This window comes from Trachymyrmex septentrionalis, unplaced genomic scaffold (genome assembly GCF_001594115.1).
Source record: "Trachymyrmex septentrionalis isolate Tsep2-gDNA-1 unplaced genomic scaffold, Tsep1.0 scaffold9, whole genome shotgun sequence".
NCBI lineage: Eukaryota > Metazoa > Arthropoda > Insecta > Hymenoptera > Formicidae > Trachymyrmex > Trachymyrmex septentrionalis.
In genome coordinates this window covers 4,549,106-4,567,416 of record NW_017306091.1, presented here as the reverse complement: position 1 = coordinate 4,567,416, position 18,311 = coordinate 4,549,106, and the positions used below count along the sequence as shown (strand labels likewise).

The following is an 18,311-nucleotide window of genomic DNA, read 5'->3' as shown; positions in this document are numbered from 1 at the left end:
TTTTTTCCTTAATTTTTTTTTTTTTTTTTTTTTTTTTAGAAAAGCAAGCTAAACAAGAAGTTATTTGGACGTTAATACTAACACTTCTTAATTTTTGCGCAAGGGATGATGTACAATATTTTTTGGAAACTTGCATCATGTAATTATCTAATTGAAATTTATTCTATTATTAAATATATTTATACTTATTAAATATATTAATCGATCCATATTTTCTTTTTGTGTTAAAATTATTGTGAATATTATTACACACGTTCGTCTTGTGTTTTATAGAGAGAGCATTACAAAAATCTTTATATATTATTTTATAAATTTTATTACGAAAATAGCTCTAATATAATCAACAATTTTTCTCTTGTTCCATGCTTTATTTTAAAAATTTAATGAATTTTGAATTAAAAATGTATCTCAAGACTTTCGAAATAATTTGATATTATTTTATATTTTAGCACAAATTCATTGGCAGATAATGATCTATATAATAACACGTATAAAGAGCTACTTTCACGTAAGAGAAACATTTTTAACAGATTTAAGGTTTAATTTAAAAATACACTTTCGCCTTTAATAAAATTGTTTTAAATTTTATATATAGATCAGACCATTGAAATAATAGTCCTAGACGATTCGGATTTATATGCAGTTATTAAATCTTTAAAGCTATCAGAAAACACTCGAAAATACTTAAGTAAAATATGGGTATCAGAATCAATAGAATGCAATTTTTTGTCACTTATGAATGAAGTTTTTAGCAATTCCACTGATGTTATTCGTGTATTTAAATCTAAGCAAGAATTACTTACACCTGCTATATCTTGTATAATAAACGTAACATCCATATGGTCTGAAGATATTGCAGCTGCAAAAAATTTAGCAACATCCTTAGATGTATGCATATTTAAATTGTATAGCATAGTATTATCAAATTGTTTTCAAACGTTAATGATTTTTCTTTTTAACAGAGAAATATTGTCCTAATAAATATGCTGGATTTCTATGAGACGATGATAGTTATACCTTATATCGAAATGTACAAGAGTCCACTGTGTAATTTCAATATTAATGATGAGCGTTGCATAGTAAACATGATAAAGCCAATATGTTCGAAAAAAAAGCCTGTACCCGCAAATCCGATTTATAATTATATGTTTTATGACGGTACATGGCAAAAGCCTATACAAAATACTTATTGGTTACATAATAATATACTAAGGGCGAATGCAACAAAGTATATATCTTGCCTAATTTCAACCAATGATAAATGTTAAATTTAAAAAATTCAATAATGATTTCTAATAAATTTTCAATTTTATATTATTCTAGAGATGATATGAGCAGATGTTTTGCATCAGCTAAAAAAGGGTTCAAAATCTGGAGTGAGCTATCCACTGAATCCAGAACGCAAATATTATCCAAGTTCGCATTTTTACTGGAATACATTAGGTATCTCAAACTAATAAAATTATTGTATCTCTTGTGCATATTTTATCTTATCTTTTGCTGTTTTTTTTTCTTTTTTTTTTTAGTAAACCCGAATTGTCGGAAATAGTATTCAAATGGATAAAATTTCCACTCTGGTATAAGAATTCATTGCAGCCTCAAAGTGGACGATCCTTGGTGGTAAGAACCCGTAAACCGAAAGGTGTCATCACGCTTGTGGAGAAGAAAGAAACAAATCTGTTTCGCAAATTGACACAGAGTTTAATAATCGGCAATTCCGTCGTCGTGATATGTTCCGCAAATTCATGCAATATAATAGAGTATTGCAACCTGTTTTTGTCATCTGGGATACCTCCAGGCGTTATAAATATGTTGACGTGTGAAAGCATAAAGCCCTTAAATGAATTACGCTATGACGCGCTTGATTTGAATGAAATTTATTATCAATTTACCGTAAGCAAGCAAGTTGCAACCATGATTTAGAAATTTTATTGATCCTATACAGCACGAATTTGATTCCAGCAATATTGTAACAACATTGCAACGTTCTAGCAATATTGCAGGAAGCTTCTGTGCAGTATGTTAGAAATGAAAGCACGAGTTTCCTTTACATGTAAATGAAGCTCGTGATTATGAACAAAATTAAAAGTAATAAATGATTTAACTTTTAGTTACAGTTTGTATTAAAAGTTAAATTAAATTTCATAAATTTTCATGAAAAATATATAAAATTTTATGTATAATACATGTACACAAATATACTTTTTAGTTATAAATATAATACATTAAATTTAATGTAATGTCATGAAATTAATTTCAAATTGTCTAACTTAAAAGTATATTAAATATCATAAAATTTTTAATAGTATATATACATAAATGTACATTATTAGAAATGTAACCACGAACTTCCTTTACATATAAATGAAGCTCGTGGTTATGAACGAAATTTAAATTTAATAAATGCATTAATTAAAAATTAAGTTACAGTAGTTATTTAAATGTAATGAATGTGTACATTAAATTTATAAAATTTAATGTAATTTTAATACAATTATATGGAAAATACATAAATTTTATAAATTTTCATGAAAAATACATTATTAAATTTTATGTTACAAATATACTTTTTAGTTATAAATACATTAAATTTAATGTAACGTTATAAAATTAAGTTCAAATTATATAACTAAATTAAAAGTTAATGAAATTTTAGAACATTTCTAACAGTGTGGATCATATTTGATATTTGTGACGAAGTCAAAATGCTGATAAATACTCAAGTAAACAGATTTCTTATACATATTCGATTTTATTTTGAAACTACTTATAATATTTTATTGTGGAATATACATATACGTCGATACTTTTATGTATAACAAGATTGAAGATGATTTTTATCACTCATCAGAAATTTTTTTAAAATAAATATTTACGATTGCCCATATTTGCAATATTGTATATATTATACTTCCAATTAACGTAAAAAAAAATTATGCGTCGCGCGATTAATGGTTAGAATCATCGTTTGTGCTCCAATATTATATTAAATATTTCATGCCCACGAACAGAAATTTTCCCCTTACATCCTTATGGGGTGGTTATCCAATCCTCTACATTTGTAAATATTCGAATTATATTTAAAAAAAATCGAATCTGTTAAAATTTATTCACCTGTAGACGCACGAATCTATTACGTAGACGCCTGACGCGTTCACGTCAGTTTCACGTAACAGTGCCTTGAACCCTAACCTAAACTAAATTTAATCTACTCTGCAGTCCGCACTTTGCATCATAGAAATTCGGAGCATTTCGGAGCATTTGAAAGCTTTTTGTAGCTGCACCGTATTGAACTTCCGGCAGTTCTATGGTCTGTTTTCTATTCCTCCAGACTGCATTAGCTCTCTTTTTCACTTTCAATAAATATCAAACATATACTCTATCTCACTTCAAGTTCCAAAAGTGTACACTAGGGAGTCGATTCTGTATCTTCAAACAAGGTAAAAATTATAAAAGTAAGCAAATTTACTAGGTGTTGACCAATGAAATTATCAGTATTTTAGTAAATTTGCTCACTTTTGTAATTTTTACCTCGTTTCAAGATACAGAATAGATTCCTAGTTCAGCCACAGAAAAAAGACCTCTAGCATCCAAAATTAACATCCATATTCATAGTCCTTCCTTATTTTAAAGATGGAGGAAGCCTCTATGAAGGATTTCTCGATTTTTCAAGGCCTCCTTGTTTTAATAAGGTGCTCACTGAGCGCTCAGTAAACTCTTGCATTTAGCATATTCCATTAGATCTAAAAATGTAAATCAAACAGGTAAAAGAGGTCATTGAGCAGTCGTACTTCTGGATGCACCCATAAACTGATCTCAAGTCTGCCTTCTCGAAAGAAGGAATATTTTAGGGATTTTAGTAACCTACTAAAGACAGCATGTCATAATATGCGATAAATGTAAACCTAATATCGTGAATTACGAATAACAAAGATTATAAAGATATTGTTGATTAAATCGTGATTAAGTATTTTGCAACAATAATGAACAAAAATAAAACTAATAACGAATTTGATTGGACGCATTCATTGAACACTGATGCACATTAAAACCGCTATACATACACAAAATAACGTAAATATATATAAAAATAAACATAAAAATGTATTAAATCGTGAAATACTCAATACATTTTATTGCACTATTAGATAAAATATGTTCACAATTCGAGATATTTATTTTTATATTAAAATTAAATTACAACGGCTTTAATATGCATCAGTGCTTCCAATCGAATTCACCATAGTGCTTATTATACGGATAAAGAGAAAATACTTTTGGCACAGTTTATTTCCAAAAAAAAAAGTTGTCGAAAATAATTATCAATGCGACAGATCTAAATTAAAAACTATTGAAAGTAAAAAGATCGGTGTGACAAAATAAATTTGGAGGTTTGCTTAGTTATGAAGGCTATATTTCCTCCTCAAGAAAACTTGTAACCTCCCTTGAGAAAAGGAAGTTAATAAGACTTCTTATTTGGTCAAGGAAAGTTTATAAAATGTGAAATAAGAAACAAGGAATCTTCATTTCTCAAGGAAGGACTATGAATACGGGTATAACAGTATAATTAGACGTTGGAAAAGAAAAAAAAATTAAAAATACAAATATAGTTTTGCTATAGAAAATAAACTTATCAGATTAGTTTTGAATTTTTTAACATGTTAATTTTTCTTTTCTTTCTCTAATGTTTATATATAATTATCTAATTATAAATATGTATTTCATTTCAAATGTGGAAAGAATTTCCCCCATTTATATATAAGGAATAAACCTAAAGTTGACCGCATGGGACTTTTAACACAAGCTCGCGTGTCATTGGCTCGGCATAACGAGCAGCAAGCTCGTCGACCAATCATAGCCGAGAGTCTCGAAACGGCAGCCTAGCTATTGGCTGTCTCTCGGGAGTTCGCGTGTTCTCGACTGTGATTGACGGATTCGCTTGCCGCTTGAGTCGAGGGAGGTCTGTTTTTTCTCTCGCAACGAAGCTTGCGGTTTGAGTTTACTCGGATCTGTTCGGATCTGTTGGTCCGCCCGCCGCCGTTGTTCGTCGTGCGCGTTGAGCAAATTTACGTTCGAAGACGTCGATTTTACCCTTTTTCCCCCTCCCTTTCTTTTTTTTGCACTGGATTTCGCTACCCTTCGCGCAAATTCTTTGACTGTGATACGAAACGGTAACTGGTCGAGAGTAACGTCTGTCGCTTTGGTGTTACACACCGGTAACGCCCTGTAAACATCCGCAGGTATTAGTCACTCGATGGAGCTGGCGATATGAGAATTGTCTAAAGGATTGTGACAGATAGAGAAATATTCTTTTGACGAGATACGTAACTCTTCGAGATCGAGATGGACAGCAAAGGAAGGAAAATCATTGTCTGTGACAATGGTACCGGGGTAAGGCCGCTCGTCTCCCATTTCCCTCGCGCAAGGGCCTCATTTTTAATCTCTTAATTAAGAGAGGATGCTCTGAGTTAGACACGCGCTTCAAAAGCACGATCGGATACTTTTACATATTTCTGGCACCGATGCAGTTTTTCATTGCAGTTTGTCAAGTGCGGGTATGCCGGCGCAAACTTCCCGGCCCACATATTCCCGTCTATAGTCGGACGACCAATAATCAGAGCTGTCAACAAAATAGGCGATATCGACGTCAAGGTATGTAGGTACTTACGTTTGTTGCTTCAGGCTCGCGCGCGAGCTTGTATGCAAGGACACGGGGCCAGTAACTGCATTTTTATTTTATCTCAATACAACTGCCCTAATAGTTGACGTTTGATTTACTGATATTGATGATTATCAATCCATTGATACTTGATTATTTAAATTATCATAAAAGTTAATGTACGTAAAGCAAATGATACAACAGTTACATTTATAAATGTAAAGCGAATCTCGATTTTGACTGTAATCAATTTATGGAATTGTACGAAAGATGAGAAGTATATATTATATTTACGAAAAGCTCTAAGAGATGTATCTTTTTGTATATTGTTCGAGTTGTATATAAAGTCTATGATATTTTAAGCTTTACATTGCTTGAGCGTGTTTATCAATATTTAGACGATTAATAAGAACAATTATATTTTCAGCAAGAATATTGCGTTCGTGTAAGTCTATTATATAGTATTACATCGTGTGCTCTCCCTGCCCCCCTAGTGCTTAAGTCCGACTGAAAATAATCTATGTGCTTGTCCACTGATGTAAATAAAAGTCACAGTTTGAGAGGCTAATGACGTTTACTAACCGAAAGGGAATATGTATTTGAAATGTAAGATGAACATTATTCATTTAATTATTCAATGAATTTATTCACAATTTCTTGGAGCTATAATATTATCGTTAAGTGAGTGATTTTATATTGTACTCAATAAATTTATTGTATTGGATATAATGTTTTTCTTGCGAGAGATCTTACAAATTTTTTATTCGACATAAATATGTCTGTTTTGACAAAGCAAGATGTGTCTTTACTAATATGTTAGAATAATGTCGTTTATCTGCAATTGTGTTGGTACTTATGTACATGCTATACTCTTCCTATAATTATCTAATATATTTGTGTGCTTACATTTGCTCTCGTAGGATGTGCTTAACATGCCTGTAAGTTTATTGTACTTTTTTGGTGCTATATACATCCTTTACATCAGTGTTTTAATGAAGAAGACTTTTTTTTCGACTGTAGGTGTGGGAGTAGTATCATATAATCCGACAAACTTTTTCCAAAGTGCTTAGGTATACACATTTGGGAACTGATTTAACACAGTATACTTTCCTGATACAAATTCTATAGTCTGAGTCTCGCAAAAGTAACATATTATGATTGCTGTGTTAATTATATATTTTTAATATTAGTATACAAAAGGATAATTTCATAAATGTTTATCTGATATTTATCTAATCTAATCTAATACCAAATTTCATGTACCAGGAATTACTTCAATTTTCTTTCTATCACATGTAATAAAAAATTTTGTTATATACTTTTTGGATATTTACGTAGTTAGTATTTAAATATTTAGAATTTTACAAATATACTTACTATATAATAAAATAGTAATATCGCGCGTCATAATAAAATCAACATAGTATATGTTGATGATGCATGCAGAGATTTGATAATCATATTATTGTCTCACAGGACTTAATGGTTGGCGATGAAGCAAGTAAACTTCGTTCTATGTTAGAGATAAGTTATCCAATGCAAAATGGGATTGTTAGGTATGTTTATATCTCAGATCAGATATTTTGTTTGATGAATCTCGTTGTAACATAATTAATGTTTAACAGAAACTGGGAAGACATGTGTCACGTGTGGGATTACACCTTTGGCAAAGAGAAAATGAATATTAACCCTAAAGAATGTAAAATTCTGTTAACCGAGCCACCAATGAATCCTATAACGAATAGAGAAAAGATGATAGAGGTAACATTGTGCAATCCAAAGAAAGTTAAAATAAAGTTATATAATAGAAATCTTAATGAATCTTGATATTATTCCAGGTGATGTTTGAGAAGTACGGTTTCGCTGGGACGTACATTGCGATTCAGGCAGTACTGACATTATACGCTCAAGGATTGATTAGCGGTGTCGTTGTGGATTCCGGTGATGGTGTTACGCACATTTGTCCCGTATTCGAAGAGTATGCTTTGCCACATTTGACCAGACGGTTAGACATAGCCGGACGTGATATTACAATGTATCTAATTAAATTGCTGCTACTGCGCGGTTACGCTTTCAATCATTCGGCTGATTTTGAAACTGTTCGAATGTTGAAGGAGAAACTATGTTACATTGGTTACAATATAGAAACGGAAGAGAAATTGGCTCTTGAAACCACTGTATTAGTGGAATCCTATACTGTAAGTAAAATATCATGTATATATAATTTTATTAATATTTAAAATGATTTAAATTAAGTTGTGCAAATTATTTTATATAACATTTTCAGCTTCCTGATGGTCGTGTTATCAAAGTAGGCGGTGAAAGATTTGCGGCGCCAGAAGCGCTTTTTCAGCCTCATTTGATTAACGTCGAAGCGCAAGGAATAGCTGAGCTGGTATTTAGCACAATTCAAGCAGCTGATATCGATATCAGAAGCGAACTGTACAAACACATCGTTTTGAGCGGAGGTAGTACAATGTATCCAGGGCTTCCATCCAGGCTTGAACGAGAAATTAAGCAACTTTATCTACAAAGAGTATTAAAGAATGATACCACTAAATTGAATGTAAGTATGTCATATGATTAACAATACTCAGTGTGTGTGTGTGTGTGTGTGTGTGGATGTATGTATGTATATGTACATGTATATATGTACTGCAGATGCTTTATGTTACGTATATTTTTATAGAAATTTAAGATAAAAATTGAAGACTCACCTCGACGTAAAGACATGGTTTTCATGGGTGGTGCTGTACTAGCGGAAATAACGAAAGATCGAGATTCTGTATGGATAACACGGGAGGAGTATGAAGAGAAGGGTCTTAGTGTACTAAAGAAATTAGGCTCCTACGAATCATAAAGAAAGTCATATACACAAATATAGGCTACAAAATTTTTAACAATCAAGCGTTTTTTATACTTAAAAAAAACGTTCTTGACTTTAGTTAGACTTGCGCAGCAGTTTTATAATTTGTTATATAATTGTAAAAAAGTACTTTAAACCAACTTTAAAAGATTTACTAGCTGTTTGATATTGAACTCTAGTAAACTCATGTATTTTTTGGTTATTAAATGTGATATAATTTCAAATAAGATACGACAAAGATAAAAAGTTTTGAAGAAGATACAGCCAAATATCGTGGTTTCGGTAAAACATTAAATGTGAACATTAAGTATTAATTTAATGAAATTAAATTCGTGACTCTGTCATATTTCAGATTCGTTAAAAATATTTTATCAGTCAGATATAAAACGATGTTGCATTTAATATGTATTTATACAGCTCTCAGGTAAACATTCAACATATCGATTAATTTTTATTGTTACTTACGTGTTACCTAATGAAAACTTCATTCCTGTTTCCCTGTATTTGTCAAACTTTTCTTTGAAAAGTGTAAATATAATTGAAATTGTAAAAATGATTTTGTTCAATGTAAAACTATTTGCCTTTCTATTATAGTAATATGTAAAAATCTGCAAGATCGCCGTGTGACTTTATATTTGAAGTCCATTTTTCTCATATACATATATGTTATGAAACTTTTTATATATATACATGTATATATAAAACATGAATTAATAGTCATTAATCTGTTGATTAAAAACTGTTTGAAATTAAATAGTTGGATTTTTATATATATGAAATGTTAAGATATTTACAACTGTTTTTTATTTTATACAATCTACTAAACAATAATGCATAGAACTAGAATAAAAACAGCGATGAAATTTTAATTTTATGATTATACGTATATTGCAAAATATTTTACAATACAATGATTTTAATCTAGTTTTCATATTATCACTTGTTTATGTTTATTTTTCGTGTAACATTTACATACAAGTCTGCGATTATTTAATTTCAATCAATCTATTATCGTTCATTATAATTTATACAAGAATATATAATATAATTATTTCATGCAACATATAAAAAGTCTTATGATATAATGCTTTTACGTTTAGATATCCTTTTATACAACATGTGTAGAGAATAACATTTTTATAATCATTTTATAATCTACTTTCACTAAATTATGTTATTTTCTGTAAGAAGAAATATTTACCTTTCCTTAACAAATAGTAAAGTTTATAAATTGGACATTTATTACACAAAATCTAATACTATAAAAAGTATACATTCTCTAAAAATTAAAATTTTTTAATTAAAATTATCTGGTAAAATATATAAATTGGAAGAGATGAAGAATTTTGGAATTTTGTGTGTGTGTGTGTGTAAAATATAGAATAATTTCTTAAATTTCATTTGATAGAAATAAATGTATTACACAAAGAAATTCCACGTTTTTATTGTGTAAGATAAAAGGTTGATGAACGGCATGATGTGGAAACGATTGTTATTTCATACAATAAATCTACAACAGTCTTTATTATGTTTTTCCATGTGACCTTTATATCGTATAGCATGTACACATTTTTATGTACGAATAAAAATAACAGTATAATTTGATATGATACAATTTAGCGTTTAATTAGATTGTAATGTGTAACAAGAGATAAATGTATATGTATCCAATTTTTGTTAAAGATTTGTACAATTGGATTATGCGACAGTATTGGCGTTTTTTCGTTATGCAACCAGAAATAGTCATCTTCTGATTCCTGAAAACAAAGGTAGTCTCGCTTCTGGTTGGATAACGAAAAAATGCCCCATATTACTGTATAACAAATAATAGGCTGTTATACAAAGAGAAAAAGGATAATCTGTAAATGGTGCTGCAGCCACGCGTGCTTCAATCGAAGTTCTTTGTCCAAGTGTATATAATTGTTATACACTCACTTATATCATAAATGGCTTTTAATATAACGGTTCGTCTCCTTCAATTCGTAAGCTATATAAGTTCATTATTTTAAGCAAATAAAAAAAGAAAAAGGTAATATACAAAACGGTTTCACTTACATTGTAATGGCCGTTCTATAATTCCTACAGTATGTAACAATACAAACTTGTTTTTACAATAATCATGTGAAGACACTTCGAAATAGTGAATAAGGAATTGGATGGAAAACATTGAAATTTTTTCTTTTTTCATATCAGTTCACATTTAAAATGTGATCGGCTTATTCTTGCATTGATCGATACAAAAGTTCGTGAAACGCTTAAGGAACTTTGGATATTCTCTCTTGTAAACGGCTCGTAAAACAGACGCTGGAGCCCATCCACCTGGATTTACTAAAATTTAAATCAAAATATAAGTGCATGAAAAAAAAAACCAGGATATATACTTCTAATATTTTCATTAATTCTAAATAAATACTTGGATACAGAAAGAAAAAATAAAAGTTCTCAAAACTTTTTTTTTACAGACGTTTTAAATATATTACGACAATTATATAATAAAAGCAATTAAATCGTTGAACATCAATATACTAACCAACTGAACAGTACGTTATTTTACACGTAATGTTCTCCCTTTTTATTTCCTCCTCGTCCTTCGGAGGATCAATAAATGTTTGGCATACGAGACAAACCGTCAAGTAGACTCTCACGCATTTACCCGCGTTTGGCTGCAACGATAATTTTATTTAACGTGTTGAAATTTATTCAAAGCAAAGAAATTTTTATATTTTTAAACGTATAATACGTACCGGATAATCGGGATGTTCAGTACTGTGATTGCAGACTATCCATAAATCATGAGCGTCGCGATCCTGATCATCGGATACACGACGTATGTGCGACCAGAACAACGCGTCCCGTTGGCTCGCCGGCCAGATACGTTTGTGCGTTTGCAGAAATAATAGTGTATCCTTGGAAATGTTTTCGACAATTGCCATGTCCTCCAAAGTGGCTTCCCAACCGCTTCTATATTCGGGACTGAAAAATATTTCACAGACTTCGTGACCGGTCACCCCCTTAACGACGTGACACGCTTTGAGAGGATCTACAACCAATCCATCGGCCTCCTCCTCCCGTCGGTACATCCGCATATCACCATCTTCGGCGAATAATTGCCAACCACCCGCTCCGCCTACGCCGAGCCGAGCATAATGTAGCTGTTCCATCGTAATTTTTTCTATCTACAAATTGATAATATGAAATAATAAAAATTTAATACAATGTATAATTATAAATAATTAGCAATTACTGTTACATTTGGAATTAACATTGTTAGGAACTTATTTATCGTATATCTGATACCACAATGATATTACAATTAATTGATGTTACAAATTAATTTTTTAATAATCATTAATATGTGAATAAAATTTCTAAGTATTGCGATAAATTAGAAAAATGCAAAATATAAAGAGATCTAATTACTTCTGGCCATAGCCTATGCGTAGATGCTGTTGTGGTGAGGGATGTCAAAATTGAGACAGATTTCTGTTTTAAACGATCCCTTAATTGATTCTCCTCCTCGATTTTGTCCAAGCCCGTCTCGACGGCATCGTAAAATTCTTCATCGCAAAGAGCACTATGCGGACCTTCCTTAAAAACGAAATTTCAAATGTTATTGAAAAAAATTATAATGCAAATTACTGTTTCTCTGAATCTTAATTTATAATTCATTATAAACATAAACACATAAAGAAATTCCATGTACATTTAAATATCGCTTTTCTATGTACAATTAAGGCCGTGTTCAAAGAGCGCGTTATTAATGCTAATACGTTATTTAGCCTTGTTTTACGTCCAACGAATGATAAAGATACAACGACACAATAGCACTGATAACGCGCATTCTGAACGCAGTCTAAGACTCACATTATAAAACTTGATCTTTAACTTCATTTTTTAATGTTAAAATTGAAATAACATACACAAATGTTTATACAAAGAGTAAATACGTAAGTTTTACTCTTTGGTGGTCTGAAGAATACTAAGCAAGTAAAAGATTTCCAAAGTAGTGACCTAATTCATAATTGCGAAATATGGCCAGAAACGCATTTCTCTTACTTTCTATCACATAAGCGCTACTTATGTCATCTACAAAGACATTCAATGATGTTATAACAGATTTATCATAAATAAGTAATTATTAAAAGTATTATATAAAAATATTTATATAAAATATTTATATAAAAATTTATATAAAAGTATTTATATAAAAATATTTGAGACAGGAAAAAATTCACAGATTTGAAATAAAAAAGAATTTAAGAGAAAAGATCAAAGATTAAAGATCAAAGAATTTAAGAAAAAAGTTATAAGTAATTTTCGTACATAATGTGCCAAAATTCGCAAATCAAAATACTGTAGCAAGAAAGTTTGTGGGAAAATAAGCTGTAAAAGTACTTGCCATTTGTCGTTCCGAGCAATAGTTTTTGCATAGAAAGTTAAAAACGACTGTTCAATCATAATCTATAATTTTTTAACATTTATATTTCAAAAAATTACTGGTTGACATGACGAGTGGCAAATACTTGTATAACTTTTTTTTTAATTTACTTGTATTTTTATTATAAAATTTTGGAACATTTGTATATATGAATAGATATAGAGAAAATTCTGACGAATTCTTATTATCAAAAATAACAATACTAAGTAATAGTAAAAAAATGGATAATTATATATAATAATAAAATGTATAAATATGGTTAAAGTTTAAAATATTTTTCTAGCGAGACTAATACTTATTTAAGTCATCAATTTCATATATCTCCCTAGTTTTTACTTCTTTTAAAAGCTATCACAATGATTGTAAGGATAATTATATGCTGTTAATGTATTATATAATATAGTGAACAAACAACTTGAGCAGATACATGATGTCCACATATCATTGTTGGAGAGCTGAACCACGTACAAAACAATATTTTTAATTCTTAAATTTTTTACTTGTTTTCTATTTTATTATTATACTATATTATGCAGTATATTATGAAAGTGTATATGCAATATACAATTGATATTAACAATGAATATTGTATATATATTTGTGTATAACTTAAAAATTCTAAAATAAGAATTTCACTAAATAGAAATTCAAGATGACGCATGATTTTGTGCGAAAAAAAGCGGTGGATTCGATAAAACTCGGATCCAATCCCGATTTCCATTCCATATGCTACGATTTATTTACATCGTGCTTTTCGATTTTAAAAACGAATATTTCATTTAGAGTAAGGTTGTAATGTAAGGTAGCATGAAATTGTAATTCCGAGAACAATAAATTAGTCCATATACATAAATCCATATATACAAATTGAAATGATACACAGCGATGGGATTGTGAAAAAAAAAGAACCAACCTCGTAATCAGGACCTCCGTGTATAACAACCCTAGGCCTTGGAGAGCCGTTATGATGCATGGCAATTTGATCTTTCAGAGCTTTATAAAGTTCTTGCAATTTTCGTTTCTTTTCAACTTCCTTCTCCCATCTACGGCGCCATGCATCCTCTCGCTGTACCATCAATTCGACGCAATGCTGTAAGGTCGCCAATACTCCTTCACTGGTCGCTTTAAACGTTATCGCTTCCCCTTTGAAATCCACCGATTGTTCGGCTGGATTAAACATTGTCTCGATTACCTTTTCTGAAATTTATCGCAACAAAATTAATGAAATATGTTAAGGCTTTTCCTATCTATTTCATATAATAATTATAATTATGTATTTAAAATTACGCATTATATATTTACATCATAAATTTGCATTATAAATTTATTCTGAATATTTGAAACAAGAGACAGAAGCATATGAAGAATTTACAAGTTAAAATTTATTTTTACCTTCCTTAGAAGTATTCTTGGCATTTTCTGCACAATTGTCGAAATACTTCTGCAGAGTATCGATCTGCTTGATTAGAATGTCTCGAAACGTTTCAATTTCGGCCAACTTTTCCTTCAATCCTCTAATGCCACGTTTAGTAAGGCTACCGGCACTCGTTGTCGATTGTGTATTTGATACGAGCGAAATGGCACTACCGTGTCGTTTGAGACTATTCTCGCTTCCATAGCCGGATTCTGACTATTTGCGACAAAAAAAAATTACTAATCAACGAACACAAATTTTTTCGGTGGAATTTAATTTTAATTTACAAATATTTTGACTAAATTTAATAAAAATACATAAAGTATATAATAAAAAAAGATTGCAATATTTAAGACAAGAGACTTTAGCACATAGTTAATTAAAATAATTGTATAATTTTTATTAATATAATATAACAAAAATAAACTATTATCTGGAGACAAGTGTCTCGGCGCTATATCATTACCTTGTAAGACTTTAAGACATCTACCCATCGCTGCTTCTCTTCTGGATTATTTGCCCTTAGATACCAAACCAAACAATCGTTTACGGACACATCAAATCTACATTCGTCAAACTGATGTGCCTGTTAAACAGATAACTTAATGTAATGATTTATTGTCGTCACTGTTTGCGTCATTATGGTTACAATGTTAAACATAAATATTTGCTAAGACATATCTCATCTCGCATGACCTCTCACCTTGATATTAGCTTTATACAAACTAATCGAACCGCGACATCCGTATCCACTGTCCTGCTCGGATTTGTAATAAGACAAAGTACCATCTTTGAGTACAATAAATCTAGTTTGCCAGCCATGTATGTAATTTGTCCATTTGGATAGTGTACCCTGAAGTTCTGGAACTATGACCCCGTCGGAGTCATCATCATCGCCGTCGATCTCGGCATCGACGATGCACTCGGTGTCCTCGTTATTGAGGCCCCGTGGTGTTTCCACCAGCTCATCGGCCATTCTCAAAGGGTCTCGATTGCGACAAATCACGATTTAGCGCTCGGCCGAGAGTGCACTTCCTGACATTGCCTGGAAGGCGAGCACGGAGTTGCTAACTCGGAAAGGCCGCGCGTGAAGACAACGACTCCGGACTCCGATCCAGGCGGAAGGTGGAGCAGAGATTCACGGACGGGACGGGTGAAACGGGTCAGCGAATTGTCACGACGAGACGAGACGTCTCAAAACATTGCCTTTGACAATTGTCGTACATAACCTGTACGCCAAAATCCCTTATCAAGTAAAAACGTCAATCGAGAGGGAAGTGCTGGTATGACTGGTATACTACACAAGTGCATACATACATGTACGCGTTAAATATGATGGGTCGGGAAGAGAGACGAGAAGGATGATATCAAATAGTTTTATCGTAAAGTCTTCAATCGTAGTTCATACATACCTTGTGCTGCGGAAAATAATACGCACTTTACACCACGAGGAAATATCTCATGGTTCGGTTTGATGTGGTTATTGGTCGCAGCGTAGCCACTCACAGCTCACAACGACTGTTGTGATTGGAATTTTTTTCACTTAGCCCAACCAATCAGCAAGTTTTGTGTTGAACTAAGTTGTTCGTGTTTAGCAGACACAATTTGGTGTATTCTCCTGGATCATCCAATAGCAGCGAGCGCTCACGCAACAGTTGAGATTATCATTATCTGCTGTACGCGGACGGCGGAATCCATTGAAATCCATATTGGTAGAAACAAGCGAAACACGGCCTTAAACCGCAGCTACCGCACATCGAATCACGTGACTAATGCCATCTTGGAATTTCAAATGTGCACCGTCGACAACGTGATAATAATGGCGCCAGCGCGCAGCGATTTCAGATTTCAAACACGCTGAAACAATCAGCATTTTAGAATCATACGAATACATGCGAGACTGAGAATTTGAAAAAAAATTACGGTTCGGAGATCTTTAGTGAGTAATTAAATATTGCGCATCACTCTTTCGAGTTGTTAGAATAATCTCTCTTTCGCGAACTAGAGTATTTTATTTCCCTTTGATATTTATATTTTTTTTACTACGAAATATCGGAGAATATATATCTTATGGTAATATAAATAAATTTATTCTCAGTAAAAAACTTTTGTTCAACCAGGGATGTATTCTCGACGGGTTAAATAATAAATATATACATACTAATGTACTTTTTACTTGATAGGACTTGGACATTCTTGGCGAGCAAATAAAATGATTCCTTTAAAAAAAAAAAAGCAAAGAATATCTTTTTAACAATAAAATGTAGATTGAGAAGACAAAATTGTCTGAATTTGTATATATATATATATATATATATATATATACATACATATATATATACATATATATGATTATTATTATTAGTATTAATTTATACAAATACTTTAATATTCTTATGCGATAATGATTACTTCCCACATTGCACATTCGAGAAGTTCTACATGCAAGGAGAGACAAATCAAGAGACTTATCACTCGCGCTCGGCTCTCTCTCCTTTTCAATCTCGGAAACTATCATCTTATCGTTATCTTAGTTTTATGTTGAAAGATCTTATTCCTCTTATCGAGACATTAATTATTACATCGTGAAGAACTTTGAAATTTTTTCTGACTTTTCAATACCTATGTCCCTCCTCGCGCTTGTAGGGCAAAGTAAAAGTTATAATGTACGATGAATCCTTGTTTTGTTTTTAAATAGCTTAGAAAATATGTAAGTTCGATTACGGCTAGGTGTGTCGCGGGATATCTTTGATCGTTGCATGTATTCTTTAAAATCTAGTTTAAATCAAAAGTAAAAAATCCGTCGCGTTCCTCCTTCTATTCCTCAACGTTCACGTTTAATTCTGTAGTATATACACGGCGGGATGGTACCGTCATCTCTTGGCACCGGAGTACTTAAATTAGGCTATCGTTTCTTTCTTTCTTTAGTCGATCATTGGGCGTAAAGATATCTTAAGCATTAACAATACTTCGAATAAGGTTCAGAGAGAGGATCGCGAACAGCAGTAAAGACGTAGTACGGTCCTCTGATACTTTTCGTATCACCGCCTATGCAGTGCCTTCTATCGAACTGTGCGATTAGCGTCAGTAGAAATGTATAACTGCGTTCAGCAGACAAAGCTCAGTGAGCGTTCTCAGGAGCTTTATTCTCGAAAAATATTGCGTAAGAAAATACTATCGTAGTGTATTTTCGTATGTGATATTATAGTATCAGAATATAAGTCCATTTTTTTTTATTTATCCAGATTCTTTATTATGATTGGTTTTTATATTCAGATTCAATATATAAATTAATTAAAAATAAGAATCAATCATATTTAAAAAATCATTGAACGCTTACTGAATTGCTTTATTTGTTGAATTGCGTCTTTTGTATACTTGGGTGAATATAGAATCAGAAAAGGAAAAGGAGCGTTCCGTTGTGGCGCGCTTTTGAAAAATACTCTTAGACTAGGAAAAGGATATACGCTTTCATCATCGAATTTATCATTGATAAATCAGTCATCGATACGGTTAATACTTTCCTTATCGATTTCGTCATGATAATAATATTTTTGGAATTTAAGTAAAGTCTAGTCTTTGTCGCCGCATAAGCCAAGTTATCCTAAAGATTATTTTGGTAAAACGTGAAAAAATTCGTCTTTGTGTGTGAAACCAATACTACTGTACATGATATTGTTACAATCTCTATGTCATATCAGATTCAACCAATGATTGAGGACATGGCGCTGCTAAATTATTTTCTGTACTGATAATACTCAGACAAAATCCTTTTAGTCTTTACATTGTCGCATTCCATTGTCTTACTACAAAACAAAAATATTCTTTTTCAAAACCGAGCTACTTATAATTATCCTTAATTATACCGTATAACAATTTCATACAAGTTACGTAACACACAATCGTGTCTTTTATATATATAAACATATATATA

General features: G+C 31.4%; 5 protein-coding genes across 14 annotated transcripts in view; 2 read left to right on the top strand and 3 right to left on the bottom strand.

The window, feature by feature from the left end:
* Positions 1-2,032, top strand: part of LOC108755736 — a 3,065-nt gene extending 1,033 nt beyond the window's left edge. For 2 of the 4 annotated variants that reach the window (XM_018498939.1, XM_018498938.1), the window contains 6 exons: positions 40-139; positions 450-508; positions 596-888; positions 963-1,228; positions 1,324-1,443; positions 1,527-2,032. In XM_018498939.1, coding sequence (XP_018354441.1) covers positions 40-139; positions 450-508; positions 596-888; positions 963-1,228; positions 1,324-1,443; positions 1,527-1,923 — 1,235 coding nt within the window. In that variant the 3' untranslated portion in view covers positions 1,924-2,032. The remainder of the gene's footprint in view (positions 1-39; positions 140-449; positions 509-595; positions 889-962; positions 1,229-1,323; positions 1,444-1,526) is intronic. The other 2 variants (XM_018498942.1, XM_018498941.1) reach the window with 2 other exon arrangements.
* Positions 1-3,175, bottom strand: part of LOC108755737 (6-pyruvoyl tetrahydrobiopterin synthase) — a 6,871-nt gene extending 3,696 nt beyond the window's left edge. The window contains exon 1 of the mRNA XM_018498943.1: positions 3,115-3,175. The gene's annotated coding sequence lies outside the window, so the exon portion shown is untranslated. The remainder of the gene's footprint in view (positions 1-3,114) is intronic.
* A 1,821-nt stretch (positions 3,176-4,996) lies between these two features.
* Positions 4,997-8,862, top strand: LOC108755726 (actin-related protein 2). 5 transcript variants are annotated; one of them, XM_018498918.1, is made up of 10 exons: positions 4,997-5,171; positions 5,241-5,391; positions 5,542-5,652; positions 6,087-6,104; positions 6,580-6,597; positions 7,136-7,215; positions 7,285-7,420; positions 7,498-7,857; positions 7,947-8,225; positions 8,349-8,519. In XM_018498918.1, exons 2-10 carry the CDS (start codon positions 5,344-5,346, stop codon positions 8,517-8,519), a joined length of 1,221 nt encoding a protein of 406 aa, XP_018354420.1. In that variant the 5' UTR covers positions 4,997-5,171; positions 5,241-5,343. The 5 variants fall into 5 exon arrangements, with proteins under 5 accessions (XP_018354420.1, XP_018354421.1, XP_018354423.1 ...); XM_018498919.1 differs by lacking the exon at positions 4,997-5,171 and having other exon boundaries at positions 5,344-5,391; positions 8,349-8,862; XM_018498921.1 differs by lacking the exons at positions 4,997-5,171; positions 6,087-6,104 and having other exon boundaries at positions 5,344-5,391.
* A 1,842-nt stretch (positions 8,863-10,704) lies between these two features.
* LOC108756015 (collagen type IV alpha-3-binding protein) lies at positions 10,705-15,836 on the bottom strand. 3 transcript variants are annotated; one of them, XM_018499554.1, is made up of 9 exons: positions 15,790-15,836; positions 15,081-15,606; positions 14,844-14,963; positions 14,356-14,593; positions 13,877-14,160; positions 11,946-12,113; positions 11,270-11,701; positions 11,056-11,188; positions 10,705-10,853 (listed from the first exon to the last, which is right to left on the bottom strand). In XM_018499554.1, exons 2-9 carry the CDS (start codon positions 15,351-15,353, stop codon positions 10,726-10,728), a joined length of 1,776 nt encoding a protein of 591 aa, XP_018355056.1. In that variant the 5' UTR covers positions 15,354-15,606; positions 15,790-15,836; the 3' UTR covers positions 10,705-10,725. The 3 variants fall into 3 exon arrangements, with proteins under 3 accessions (XP_018355056.1, XP_018355055.1, XP_018355054.1); XM_018499553.1 differs by having other exon boundaries at positions 15,695-15,830; XM_018499552.1 differs by having other exon boundaries at positions 15,081-15,666; positions 15,790-15,809.
* Positions 15,837-17,288: 1,452 nt separating this feature from the next.
* Positions 17,289-18,311, bottom strand: part of LOC108755942 (protein ariadne-2) — a 5,070-nt gene continuing 4,047 nt past the window's right edge. Inside the window, exon 8 of the mRNA XM_018499402.1 lies at positions 17,289-18,183. Coding sequence (XP_018354904.1) covers positions 18,181-18,183 — 3 coding nt within the window. The 3' untranslated portion in view covers positions 17,289-18,180. The remainder of the gene's footprint in view (positions 18,184-18,311) is intronic.